The 13,915-nt window shown below is 31.6% G+C and overlaps 2 protein-coding genes across 3 annotated transcripts in view; one reads left to right on the forward strand and one right to left on the reverse strand.

Moving 5' to 3' along the window:
• Nucleotides 1–6,978, forward strand: part of LOC136988870 (protein Skeletor, isoforms B/C-like) — a 53,662-nt gene extending 46,684 nt beyond the window's left edge. Inside the window, exons 18-23 of one of the 2 annotated variants that reach the window (XM_067286865.1) lie at nt 2,861–3,043; nt 3,108–3,304; nt 3,377–3,437; nt 4,177–4,340; nt 5,128–5,189; nt 5,284–6,978. In XM_067286865.1, the coding sequence (XP_067142966.1) occupies nt 2,861–3,043; nt 3,108–3,304; nt 3,377–3,437; nt 4,177–4,340; nt 5,128–5,189; nt 5,284–5,287 (671 nt within the window). In that variant the 3' untranslated portion in view covers nt 5,288–6,978. Of the gene's footprint in view, nt 1–2,860; nt 3,044–3,107; nt 3,305–3,376; nt 3,438–4,176; nt 4,341–5,127 lie in introns of both variants that reach the window. The other variant, XM_067286864.1, reaches the window with a different exon arrangement.
• LOC136988866 (uncharacterized) overlaps nt 1–13,915 on the reverse strand; it is a 539,116-nt gene that overhangs the window by 331,451 nt on the left and 193,750 nt on the right. The gene's annotated exons all lie outside the window — the stretch shown is intronic.

Genomic DNA, 13,915 nt, shown 5'->3' on the forward strand with positions numbered 1-13,915 from the left:
ATGATAATATTTAATGATCATACTTATCATAATTATAAGTTGTCTGAATTTTAAATTAGGCAATACTTATTTTTCAGTGGCAATCTACCATATTTTCATTCCTTTAAATTCTGTATTTTCTTTTTTTCTTGTAACATTTTCATTAGATTGTTTTTTCTAAGATACTTTATTATATGCAGAAATTTTTATTGCTTGTAAGATCTAAACTTTGCTATATACTGTTATGAGAATGATTTATATTCTTTTAAAATATAAATCTAATTCTCTACTATTGTTTCTTTACTTGATATGAGTATCATTATCAGTATCAGTATTTATAGTGTAATATGACATTGCAATGTTATTCTAAAATAGTATTGTATTCTAACAGTTTCTAATTGGATTGTTAAATTATAATGATATTGTAGTCTATTATCAAAATCTATTTAGAAGAATTGGATGAATAAAGGAATCCTCCCAAGACAACATAACAAACCATTTGTCTCTGAGTTAGCATAACTTTTGTTTAATTAATAGTCCTAACAATATTTTAAAGAAAAGTTCTGAATCCTTTGCTGATATGTTTTAATATTTGCAAAAATGTTTCTCGTGCTATTATTTAAAAAACAGCAAACCTTACTCATACTGTATTCATGTTTAGAGATTAATCAGGCATTTTTGTCATGCAGTTTTTGAATACTTGCATGATCTCAAGAATTCGAAAGGATTATCAATGTGTAGAAATTATTTTTAAAGTAAATAAGACAATAAACTATAAATCTCACTTTTAATTGATATCAAAATTATATTAACAAGAAATTAACAAAAGAACATTAGAAAATTTATTAGTACTTTAGGCAAAGTTGTCTGTTATATAGAGAAGCAAATGTATTGAATAGAACAAAATTCAAATGAAACAAACAGCTTTTTGAAAATTCAAACATATGTAAAAGATAATTAAACTATTATTAATATAATAAATAATCTTTGATGCTTCTTAATTGGAGGGTGGGTTGATTGCATAGTCTTTTCATTTTTATTAGGACATTTTCACTAAAAATAAGTCTCCAAGTATTTCAAGATGAATAAATAATTTGTTTCATCCATGAAGTTTTTAAATTTTCATGTATTGTTAAATATGCAGCTTAATAATTATCTTTATGTAGGTTATTACAATGTAGTACAAAGTTGAGGATTGTTTCCAGGTGATATATTCTTAATTTTTATTCCAACTTTCATTCATTCCTAACATTACAGAAAAGTGCCTTATTGTCAAGAGCACTGAATTATTTTTCATCTTTAAATATTCAAATTAATAAGACGCCATATTTTAAACTCAATACTATAGCCTAACTTTAAATATTTTTGAAATATTACAAATTCTATCATTAGGAGACTTTCTTTTACTTATGTTAACAATGGTCTTAACATATATAATCTTCTTTCTAAGTCCAAAAACAGAAACGATCTTTTAATCACTAAGATTAGAAGATAGTTTGTTATATCTCCTAATTCCTTTCAGCTCTCCACCTAATTTAGATAACTCCTATTCCCCAAGATTAGGAAATATATATGAATTATATCTATTAATCTCTGTGATTAGAAGATATATTTTCACTTTGTGGCCTCAAAAAAATCAGAGAAGTGCACATAGTTTTACATATAATTTCCACTTCATAAAGCATAAGTTATGGTAAACTAAATCCTATTGTTCTAAACCAAATAACATCAAATATTGTGATGTTTAACAACTATCAAATATTAACTATTTTTAGTTGTTTATTATTTATAATATCGGGCAACAGTAATCAAAGATCTAGCTATAAAAATGATAATGTTTATTAGTAAATTTAATATTCTCAAATTAATGCTTAAGATTCAATAGGTTAAAGTACTAAACATAATACTTTTCTTCATTATTTATTATATATCATAGAATTCTTTTGCTGGAAATGTTTAAACAGATAAAATGAAACTTGGAATTATAATTCAAACAAAAATTATCAAATTTTTCAGGACTCCTAATTAATTAATGTAATTAATAATGTTACAGAAATTGCAGATTTCAATCTATTCCAAGTCAGTGTTTTCTCTATATTTTTTTAACTTCTTAAGTTAAAATTCTAAATTAATTATTAAAACTTCTGAGAGATGGCAGCTCTATTTACTTCTAGATTAAATTCATTTATGATTAATTAAATTAACAACAAAAAGTTAACGTAGAAAAAATCTTGTAGTCTTATTGTTTATTTCGCAAACAAAATGGTTTTTTGAAAAGTAATGGGAATTATTTTTAATAATTACTTACATAAAGTTAAATCTTCACATTCAGTTAGTTTAATATCTAAAAAAATGGCTGTGATATACTAATGGGGTTTATAAAAATAAAATTATTATTAAATTTAAGAAATAATTAAATATAAACAATTCGGAGAGAATAAACGGAATGCATGAAACAAAAAAGGAACCCCCAGTGAAAACAAATTTCATTTTTCATCTTCTTTTAATTAATGCTTATTTTTCACATTTTAGTCATTTATGTTTGTTATTCTCCAAAAAATAAGTAAATAATTGTCTTCAACTTCCATACATTTTATTTTTGTTATCACTATAATACAATTTCATTATCTTCTCATCTCATTCATCATTTCTTTCATTTTATCTGGCAATTATTGCTGATTCTGTAACTCGAATATTTTTGTAATTCAGTTTTACATCTATTTTTTATTTTGGAGTTTATTTTGGCGCGTTGCATGATCAATCTAGCTTTATATCTAAGAATTGGAGTTGCCCCACACAATTTGACTGTATTATTCTCTTAGTTTTCATATAAAATAACTGAAAAAAATGTCTAAATTGTGAATTTTTATTCATTTTACAGAAACGATAAGAATTAATTTTGGTCGTAATCCTCCAATGTCTAACTGTGGCGTACTTACTAATGTTGTAAATGAGGAAAAACCAAAACCAAAAAGTTGGTCAATACCAAGAATATCTGATACTACTACTTTCACAGCACAGATTGGTCCAGCAGGAGGAGAACGTGGTTATAAAGCTATTACAGGTAATAGTAATGAAATATACAGTAATATTGGTTTAATTTATCTTAATAGAATTATATATTCCAGGACATCAACCTTGGGGTATCACTTGGTGGATAAATGGAATATTAATACCAGAATTAGTTGTAGTGAGAGGACAAAATTATACCTTTATTGTAGAAGGAGGAAATGATCCAACAAAATCTGCTAGTTATCATCCACTCTACATCACTAATAATAATGAGGGTGGTGGAAGCCAGTTCCTGGAAACACTTGGTTCAGATGTAAATATCACAAACTTTACAAATTGAAAATTGTTTTTATTTGGAAATTTATATTTAACTGTATATTTACAGAAACATAAGATATATGCTGGTACTACTACCGATGCAAAAGGAAATATTATTCCCATTGGAGGTAATATAATTTTTAATTTATATTTTATTATTTAAAAAATAATAATATGATTTTCAATATTCTTTTTGAAAGGAAGTGTGGGTTACGGATTCTAAATTTCCATTGTGAATTTGTAATTACAGAGCAATGACTGCTTCCATATGTACAGGGTATACAGTGGGGTTGATTATGTGAGGGTTTTATTTTTATTTTAGGAATTTTTTGAGGATTATATACCGCTGCAAGTAATACACATGAAAGTTCAGTATATGAACATTTATTGAAGAAATATACACTTTTATTTTCTCCAAATTTAGATAATTTAACATTACTTGATTTCTTTGAAATGGCAAAACAACAGCAAAATGTATTAATAGAAATTATTAAATTGATGTGGAATTAAATATCAAACTCAGCTTTTTTAAAAACACTTAATAAAACATTTAACACCTTCTATCGCTGAGAATACTTTATTTAATTAAACACAAATGTTTTCAGCCTAATGTAATAGGCCATCCTCAGGTGAACTGGCATACTTTTATTAAGTATTGATGGTGGATTCAATGATTCAAGTTTTAATCTATTATAAAACAATCTTTTAAACATTTTGTCAATTCTAATTCAAATATTTTTAAATTAAATATTCTAATTTATATTTAATTTATCGTTATAAAATTTAGTAAATAATTGTAGAATTATTTAATTTAAAAATTATGAAATTTTTTGCAAAAAGTATTCTTAAACATAGAATAAATTACAGTTGGTCGTTATTGTGAGTGGAAGCATAAAACAATTGATATGGCCGATCAATCACCAACATTTGAGAGTTATAAAGAAACTTTAGAATTAAAATGTGAAGATGGTGAAGCAGGAAAATTTATGTGGACACCAGATGAAGATACACCAGACATTGTTTATTATCAGGTATAACAGTATAAGTTATTAATTTGTAAAAATATAATTTATTATTGAAATTTTTTAATAAAGGAAAAATTAAAAGAAAAATAAGGTTTTTAAGTTATTCAAGATAGTTTGACTTCAGATTATTGATTTTATTGCATATTTAACTGTGTTTTCTTTATTGGAGAACTTAATATTATTAATAACACATAACAAATGATATCCCTAGAACTTTTGAGCCCTTCAGCTCATCTTTGGGGATATATCCTTCAAATAATTTGTCAAACTTTATTTCTTTATTGTGTTAAATTTGACAGTTTAAAGTCTAAATTAGTCAGGTTCATAGATCAAATAGTAGAATACTTGCTTAGCATGCGAGAGATACCAAGAATGGTATCTTAGTTCTCCATGTTTATGTCGGGCTCGTCCCTCACCATCCAACCACCATGCTGTAGGCCTGGCCGAATACACGATAGATCCAGAATAAAGATCCCCTCAGTGACCATGGAGAAGAGTAAAAAATCAAAAAGGTCCAAATTCTTGTGTTATTATGTATGTTCATTTTAATAATATGCATTAATCACAAGAAAGCAGGAAAGCATTAACTTTTAATAACATGTATTAGTATAATTTAAAATGCTTTTAATCTGTTTAATAAGAATTTATTAATTAATGAAATATTATTTAATTTTAAAGCTATACAGTATCTTCTAAATATTACTTTATCATTATTTCATATCAAACTTATTAATATAATAAGGACATCAGACAATAACAATTACTAAGTTTTAAAATATAAATTTCTTTTCAGTGTTTCACTCACAGAAATTTGGGATGGAAAATCTTTGTAACAGATGGTGTCAGTCAGATCAGGTGTATTGCTTCGATAGTTATTTTACTCCAGATATTACTGCGGGTCATCTAGAATTATTTATTTTTATTTTTTTGTTTTTTTTTTGTTTTACAGTTGAAGTTACTATGTCAAGAGAGCTTTATCATTTTCTAACTTCCAGAAATCTTAAATCTATTATTTTGAAAAAATTCATCAAAATATTTATACAATATCATTTTTTCTTATAAAATTCCAATTGTTATATGAATCTGAATAGAGTCTTCAGTGCCAATGTTTTGTAATTAATGGGTTCCTTCTAATTATTTTTAATTTAATTTTAAGTGAAATTATTGTTCTAAAGTGTCAGTATTTTTTTAATTTAAATGTTTTCAATTGTGAAAGACATTTTTAAAGTTTTAAAAAAGGAAAAAAAACCTGAAATTGGTATTTTTTTTAAAGCAGATATATAATGTCATTACTTTTTATTGAAGCGTAGAATTTAATTTCAATTTTAAATGTGAAATTGTTAAATAAGTTCCCCTTCTATTGTTTTCTATGGAAAGTACTTAAATTTTAATATTGAATTTCCCTTCCAAACAAGAATCTAATATGTCTGATAAGTTAATTAAGTAACAAAATTCATGGAAACCACAGAGAGGCCTCCCGGGGTGATTTATTAAGCCCCAATTTAGATTTATCACATAACTACAGATGGTCAATTGTTACATAAATATGGGACCAAGATGCATTTAATAAGTACTTAAACTACTGTAAAATTAGAACCATTAAATCATACAATGCCCTAATCGTGGAACGTTTTAAAAGGATGAAAGTGACTTAATCCCAACGAATATTTGAATAGAAAAAATAAAAACTTTATTGTTACCTTTAATCAGAATAAATGTGTGCAATATTGCAAATCTGGAATATGAATTTAGTACATAAAAAAATAAATAAATAAATGTGCTTGTTTTATAAAATTAATGTATGTGATTCAGTGTGGCATGTAAGAAAATGCAATTGTATATATAAATACCATTTTCAGAATGACTTGTAACTTTTACAAGAGAGTTTATATATGTAAATCTTGTTAATTGTAATAGCAAATTGCCAAAATTCCGTCCATTGTACTTGTATTAATTATATCTAACCACATCACATTGTAAACACGAAAATAACACTTACTTCTCTTTCTATCTATGTAAATAACGAATATTACTAGAATGTTTTTTTAAACTATTATAGATTCATGCCACAACACCAGCTCTAACTTCTGGTTTTTATCGGAAAATTCAGCCTACGAACAAACTAAATAAAAAAAAAAATACACCTAGATTTTAGATAAAACAGAAGAATAAATGGATCATAAAATAGGAAGCATGCTGTGGATATTCTTCAAACGAACTTTTCTTTTAAAGTTTTTTTTTCGTCCCCCTTTCCGACAAGAACGGGATGCTTGTTACAGAACAGCTTATCTAATGAACAAGAACTGGATTACCCGAGTCTGCCCCAGCGAATTTTGAGTAAATGCAGATGCACCGTTTTTCCGCTGCACCCAATGACATGCAAATTACGTTAGTATGCCAACCTGAATTCGCTCTAAGTTTATTTCTTCATTCGTGCACAGTGTTCCAACTGGTTTCTCTAATAATAGATTTGAAGTTTTTCTAGTTTGTTAGGTTTTTTTTTTTTTTTTCCTTCTTTTCTTTAACCTTCTCATGAATATTTTAAGAATGGAGCCTATACCCAGATGTAATTTTCATTCGTGATCGGATCATTTGTACTTTATTACGTCTTCTGTAATTAATAAACAATGTTGTTATCGTTTCATTTGGTCTTCTTTCTTACAATAGAGACGATTTAAAGAAAGAAAATGCACGTGAAAATAGTGTATTCGGCGGTATATTTTTTTTTTTTTTTTGTTTTGTTTAAAGTGAATGTTTATGGCGCCGAGTACGAAGGAAATTTAAATCAGTTCGGATCTTTTGGAGGAAACAAGAAAAATTAAAGTATGTTTTGGTGGCAAAGCCATTCATCATTCAGAGGCTAAGGGTGGTTTGTTACATAGATCCTGGCCAGAGCCGTTTTCCTTAGAAAATCCCACTTTTGCAGCCGTAAACAGCCCGACTCTAGCATTTGCTGGCGAATACATCTCTCATGTAAATTCGACGGAGATGATGGAAGACGTGACGTCACATAGCAAACGAGGAAAAATGACCAATGGGATCAAGGGACGTGACACGGGATTCTCGCCGGATATCTGGGCCACATTCCTTACATTTTCCCATGGGTCGAACGGCAATGCCATCTATCCGTCATAGTTTTCTGGGATGCGGGTTTAGTTTCTCTAATTTCCGCGAAGGTGGAGCTAAAATGCACATAAGTGAAGAGGATGGGAGGATGTTTGCCTAAGAGATGCACTTTTATCTAGACCCCATTGAGTGATCTCAACCATCCAGGGACGCTACTTACGGCTTAATACGCCTCGTTATCCCTTGACATCGTTATTCCGAGGGATGCATTCTTATTCTTCCTACGGGAACGCCCCGTTTCCACTCCAAACATTCAAATCGCTTCTTCCAGAACGGCAAAAACATCCGAATATTATCCAACTTATATTATCCTTCACTAAACAAAACTGCTTTCATTTATTTTTTTCTCCTTATCGATAAATCCAACAGTAAAGACCATCCATTCTCCTTCGAAAGTCTGATTTATCCGACCGATATATTAAATTTCGGTAAGTTAATTACTATATAAAAACTTTAACTTCTCTTTATTATCTCCCTCGATGTGGAATTTTAGAAGATAGAAGTCTCCGTGTTCTATAATAATGCATAAGTTCTCCATAGAAGGAGATAGAAACTTTGATATTCCACTTGGAAAAAAAAACGAAGCTATAAAAGTAATGTTTATGTTTTGATTCGACAGGCTTTCTAGACGGACGGAGAAAATTTTAAACTGTAAATCCACCGATAAGAATCGATGTGGAGATGACAATACTCCACCCTTCCCCGATGAAACGTCAGTTTGTATCCACCCAATAATCAATCAATATTTCAAGTATTTTTCCATTTCCTTTTTCATTCAAACTCTATTCTCGTTATATTTTATTCATCATCCAGCTATAATATCCTTTCTTGTTATAGAAATTTTACATTTTCATTCTATAAACCGCAAGAAAAACTTCATCCCCCCAACTGGTACAATAACGCAGCTAAAAGAAAGCGTCAACCCCCCTTTATAAACGATAAATTACGGCTCTAATTTCCAGTTTTTTTAATAGAAATATATTCTTTAATCAGTTATAAAACGGAAATATATATAATATTTTTCCACTCGGAGAAGAAAAATCCAAGTTAACACGTGGGAAAGATATCATTTGTCTTTTAATAACAAACATATGGAACGAGTTGTCCACTTGTATTATTTGGCTCCCTCGTCACATTAAAATTCAGCAATTGCTCGCTCTCGACAATACATCACCCATGCTAATCAGTATGAAGTTACTAATGACATTGGAGATGACAAAAATTGACTGCAAAACTGATTGGAATATAAAACTGCTCAGAATATTAAGAAATACATTTTTTTTTCCTCTTTCCTCCCCTTTCCTCTTTCTCTTTTTTAGACACGTAACGCATTTCTAAATTTGAATGACTGCGATCTCGTGACAGACCAATTACTGCATCTGTTTTGTGGCATTTTTTTTCGTCTTCCTCCCTCTTGCCTGTTTTTTGTCGACTTGTAACTTTGATGGCATTACGATAAATATGGAAGAAAACATGTCGCTACATCACAATTGTTTACTAACTCTACGCTAAAAGAAAACTTTATAACCGTTTCTCGGCTTGTCTAAAGCCATAAATTATCATCTTAAACATATCTACGTCATTAAAATCTTCATTAATCTTCGGAATTCTGTGGTCGTCATCATCCAGTTTACTGAATTAATTACTTTTTAATCAAACTTTATAAGTATTGAAAGATACAGTAAATCTTGTATAAGTTATCGAATGTGGTAACGCTCTATAAAGTGATTCTGACACCCGAATAATCGCGTTAATTCTATTGGGAAAGCGAATTGTAAAGGTCCAACAATAGATACCGAGGTCAACGCATCAATATTCCTCCAAGTAATTAGCATAACTCCAACCGAAATTAACATAAGAATTATAAATTTATAACAAACATTTCGTCGGACTGATAGCAATCCGTGGCGATAAGAGGGAGGAGATTGTTTAACACTAACAATAATCTTCTAATTTTAGATATTTCCACCACCGAGTTTATAAGTTTTACTGATATAAACGAGGATTAGGCAGTTTATAGTGGGGTTTCGGTAAGGAAAACGTTTGTCGAAACGCTCCTTTAAAACAGATAATGGCTGTTTATGGATAAAGAATTCGCATAAGTTATCTCTTCTTGCAATCTGTAACACGATAGGGAAACATTTGAAAAGTAAGCGGATTACTCCGTGAAAACCGTATCAAATATGGCATTTAGGTTATTTACCTTTCATCGGGATCAATTATAAGGAAAGTAAACACGAGACGAGGACTATAGTATTAAGTAACGAGACGTTTCTGTGGAAGATGTCGAGAGAGAAATGCATCCGATAGATTGATACAGAAGAGGGTCGATGCGTGAGAACGAAAGTATTTCTGGGCATTTGGAAAATCGGAAAATTCGGAGATTGGTGTAAGGGGAAAAAAAGGCGTGGAGGCGGATGCGACGATTATTGTGTAGAAGGCCAATTTGGAATGGGAAATGAAGAGAAAGAAGGAAAAAATTCTCGGACAAGGATGGAACGAAGCCGGGAAGTTACGGCGGATAATGTGTTAGTTGGAACGTGAGTCCAGCTAATTTCCTCTGCATGTCACGCCACTATTTGACGACACCTCTATCTCCTATCCCTCCCTCATCCTCCACACGTTTGACACGTGTGTAATTGGGTTGTCCCGGGCATGCCGAATGCGCGGCAAGTTCAGCTTCCCGTCGGCAGACACTTGGGAATTGGCGGAGAAATAATAACTTAGCTAGTATCGCCTAGTCCTCTCCCTCCCTCGCTCTTGCCTGCTTGCTAAGCAATTTACCTTTCTAGTGGATCCAATTTTCAAAGCGAGAGTCTGACAGTAATTTGTTCTGTGTTTTAATCTCGTTTAGAGAAAGCTCATAAATAATTTAGCTCCCAGTTTCAACGCTCTCGCTGCTCACCCGCTCTCTGCTTCTTCCTCCCCTCCCTACCAACTAAATTTACTCGCTACATAGTCTGCAGCTCCGAAATCAACTCCATCTTCTTCTCCCCTTCAACCTTCCATCCCCGTACGACTTCAGTCCGAGCCCTTGTTCACCAATTATGCAACGGAGAAGGCCTTTTAAAACACCAGATGAATGCCGAAACCGGTTAGATCTTTTTATATTGTCTGTATTAACCAATGAATGGAGACGTTCTACGACGAAAAAAGCGGGGATCCGGACCGATTTAACTTGTAATTGAGACCGAATTTGTCACATTCCGCAACGGCCCTTCGCACTTTATGAAAATATTATGATTTCTCCGACCAATCCACTCTCTTCTTGCCAAATAATTCCACAATCTAGCTGATTTCCGATCATTTTTTTAAGATAAATATATTATTTTTCCTTCTACAAACGATTTCCTCTCTATTTTCCTTGGCAGAAATGGATTTTATAGCGAATTGGGCGCATTTTTTATCGTTTCCACTATTCTCCCACGCTCTCGTCCTCCACTTTAACTGTACAAATGAATGAGTATGGTCAATAAAAGCGAAAATCGGATAACAGATTCGATTATCCGGTAACTATGTATAATTTATCCAGAAAATATCATCAAAAATCCTAACCGAAATGTTCTTCTCTTTGCTGCTATGTTAAGGCGTTTATCTCCAAATAGGAAGCTTTCGCATCAGTCAATATAAAAGAGGAGGATATATTTGTGTCAAAACAATTTGCTAGAAAATCCGTCAAATATATTTCGTTATCCGATTGGGTTTTTTTCATTTTCTTATTATTTTACCAACATTTTTTCCCCTTTGTAATTCTTTTAAGAATGTTTTTTCCCCTCGTACATTGCGATAATTCATTTAATGTTCGCCTCTTTGTAACCGAATTGTCATCCTGACAAATTTTATTCTATTTTTTAATACAGGGGAGAGATTCTATCTAGAGATATTTAACAGTAAATTTGCGGGATGAGGAAAATAAATGCATTAAACAAAGCAAATTCATCGTGTGCCAAGTGGCGAAAGTGCAATCGTTCGAATTTGCTGTTGCCCTGATCTTCAGGAGCGGAGCCAGATCCAATTACCTTTTAAGTCCCTCGATCCGGGGACGGATAAAGATGTTAGTTCTATTAGGTCTATTTTGTGCCCGATGACCTCAGTCGGGTGCCGAGAGGACAAACTGTTTATGGAGGCGGGAGATGAACAGTCAATAGAGAACTCCTAATCTAATCGGACAACCCTGCAACTAGCATAGATTCTCAATATAATATTTGATTGAGTTAAATGATTTACCTTATAATAAGTTATTAAGCAATTTAAAATGATTAAAAACTATTCAAGTACGTTAAATAGTTTTTTAAATATCGAAAAAAATGTTTTAAAAATATCAAAATATTCGTTAGATAATAATTTATCCGAAGTTTTTCTCTACTCGTCGGGATAAGGCGTATAATTCTAGACGAAAATGATGTAAAAATATGAAGGTAAATGTTAAATTTACTCAATTATTATCTATTCTACTTTCTATAAACTCATTTAAACCGTTAAAAATTCTATATTAGGGGCGAGTATAGTCAAAATTCAAGTGCACTCGAACAGTTTTATCCTTGGTTATAAATATTTAGCAGGTAATTTGACACTTTATAATACTATAAGGGCATTTATAGTAGAAAAATGACGGCATGCAGCGTTTATTCGGAAGGGGGCGGACGAAGAAAGGCGTTTTATAAGACGTGGGGCGTAGGCAATGATCAGTTGCACTTTATAAGCTGTAGTAGCCGGTTTTAATTAGATATCTAATTTGGCATTAGACTATATAATAATTGCCATCGTTATTACCTTGTTATGCCTGATTAAACTACAATCAGCAAATCTTGTTTACGTATCGACTCGACCGTATTAATTTCCAACAATTTACAACCCGAATTAGTCCACAACTATCTTAAATTAAAGTTTATTTCCTCGGGAATTAAATATTGAAATAATTGAGTTTTATCGAACGTAAAACGAAGTCTGTTAATTGCATAAAAGTAAGTAAAACGACTCTTTAATTCTGTTTACAAAAGTGCTTTTAAGGGGGAAAAAGAAAGAGGGAAAAAATTTCTCGATATATTTTGACAAATTTTATAGCATACGTACCTCTGGGTGGCAAATCAAATTATCTTCGGTCATTGTAAAGTATCAGGGACATTTAATTAACGAATTTTACTGGCGAAATAAAGTTTAAATCGAATATATCCGACGCCATTTTTCCCCATTCGGCTATTAGGTGACAGAAGTAGATAGCCATGTATCATTGACCCCCGTTGCTTACGACTGCTCGGCGGTCTTCTAAATATACACAGAGACGAAGTACCAACCTCGTTTATAGAAGTATATATATTATTAAAGGTCGACGTATACTTAAGGCGGAGTGATGCTAACAAGAAATTATGTGATCGATGTTAATAAGGCCAGCAAAGAGGAGAGAAGGCAAAAGCCGGCTCACAGTTGACATTAACTATCTCTAGAGATTTTAAATAGGTCCACGAGGTGAACATTTATCCATCGACACAAAGTGAGGAGTAAGATCTACTCTAATGTAACGACGTTATTAAAATTGTGTAAATTTTAATGGCACAATTTACTCGCTGTAACCGGCGCATGCAAGATTTTCCTCTCCATCCCTTTTATCGGAGCAACACCCCCGAAAACTTTACATTAAAAAACATTGGATAGGTAGAACGTCGACTTAAATATTTTACCGAATAATGCGGACATTGATGGATGTTCGTTACTCAATACGGCAAATTTGTCATGTGCAGTGAAAGAAATGTAACTCCTACATTTGTCTATACGACAAGACGAGAAACCAATGGTTCTGGTGCCAAACCAACAGAGATTGATTGACCTATAACAAAATCGTCAAAAACCTACAAACTTATGCTTCTTATTTCTCATCTTCCTTCCTTCACACGGAATTATGAAACATCTGACATGCGATTTTCTTTGGCTCCAACAAGCTCGCAAAGATGGATGGACGGATTTCACCCTATTCACTTTGTCTACTTGCGGGAGGTGATAGACTCTTCTCCTTGCTGAATATTTCAACATCGTTTCCGGTCACTCTCTCCCCGAGCACCGAAATCTGATAAAATTTGAAAAATGCTACCCTTAATAAACTCCTTCAAATTTTTATTCACTTAATTCAATAAGAAAACAACAATTCCAAAATATATTTATTTTCATCATTTTAATACGTAAAAATCCTCCTCTTTTATTTTTCTCGCCGGTAGCTTCATTTCGCGCCCGAAAATTCGCTTCATTTTCTCCCGGTTTCCGGAAATTATCACCAGATGGCGCGGCGAGAAATTGATTGCCAGCTTCGAAGATTCTTTTTTTTTTCCGTGTGAAAAAATCGGTTTAAAATCGTCGGGAGCGCTCTTAACATTTTATTTTATTGTTTTTCTACCCGAAAATATGATTTTTGGCCACTTTTTAGAATAGAAAAGGGCTTCGTTTACGTAATGCGAATTTCGGGT

Source organism: Centruroides vittatus, unplaced genomic scaffold (assembly GCF_030686945.1).
Source record: "Centruroides vittatus isolate TY-2023 unplaced genomic scaffold, ASM3068694v2 scaffold_386, whole genome shotgun sequence".
Classification (NCBI taxonomy): domain Eukaryota; kingdom Metazoa; phylum Arthropoda; class Arachnida; order Scorpiones; family Buthidae; genus Centruroides; species Centruroides vittatus.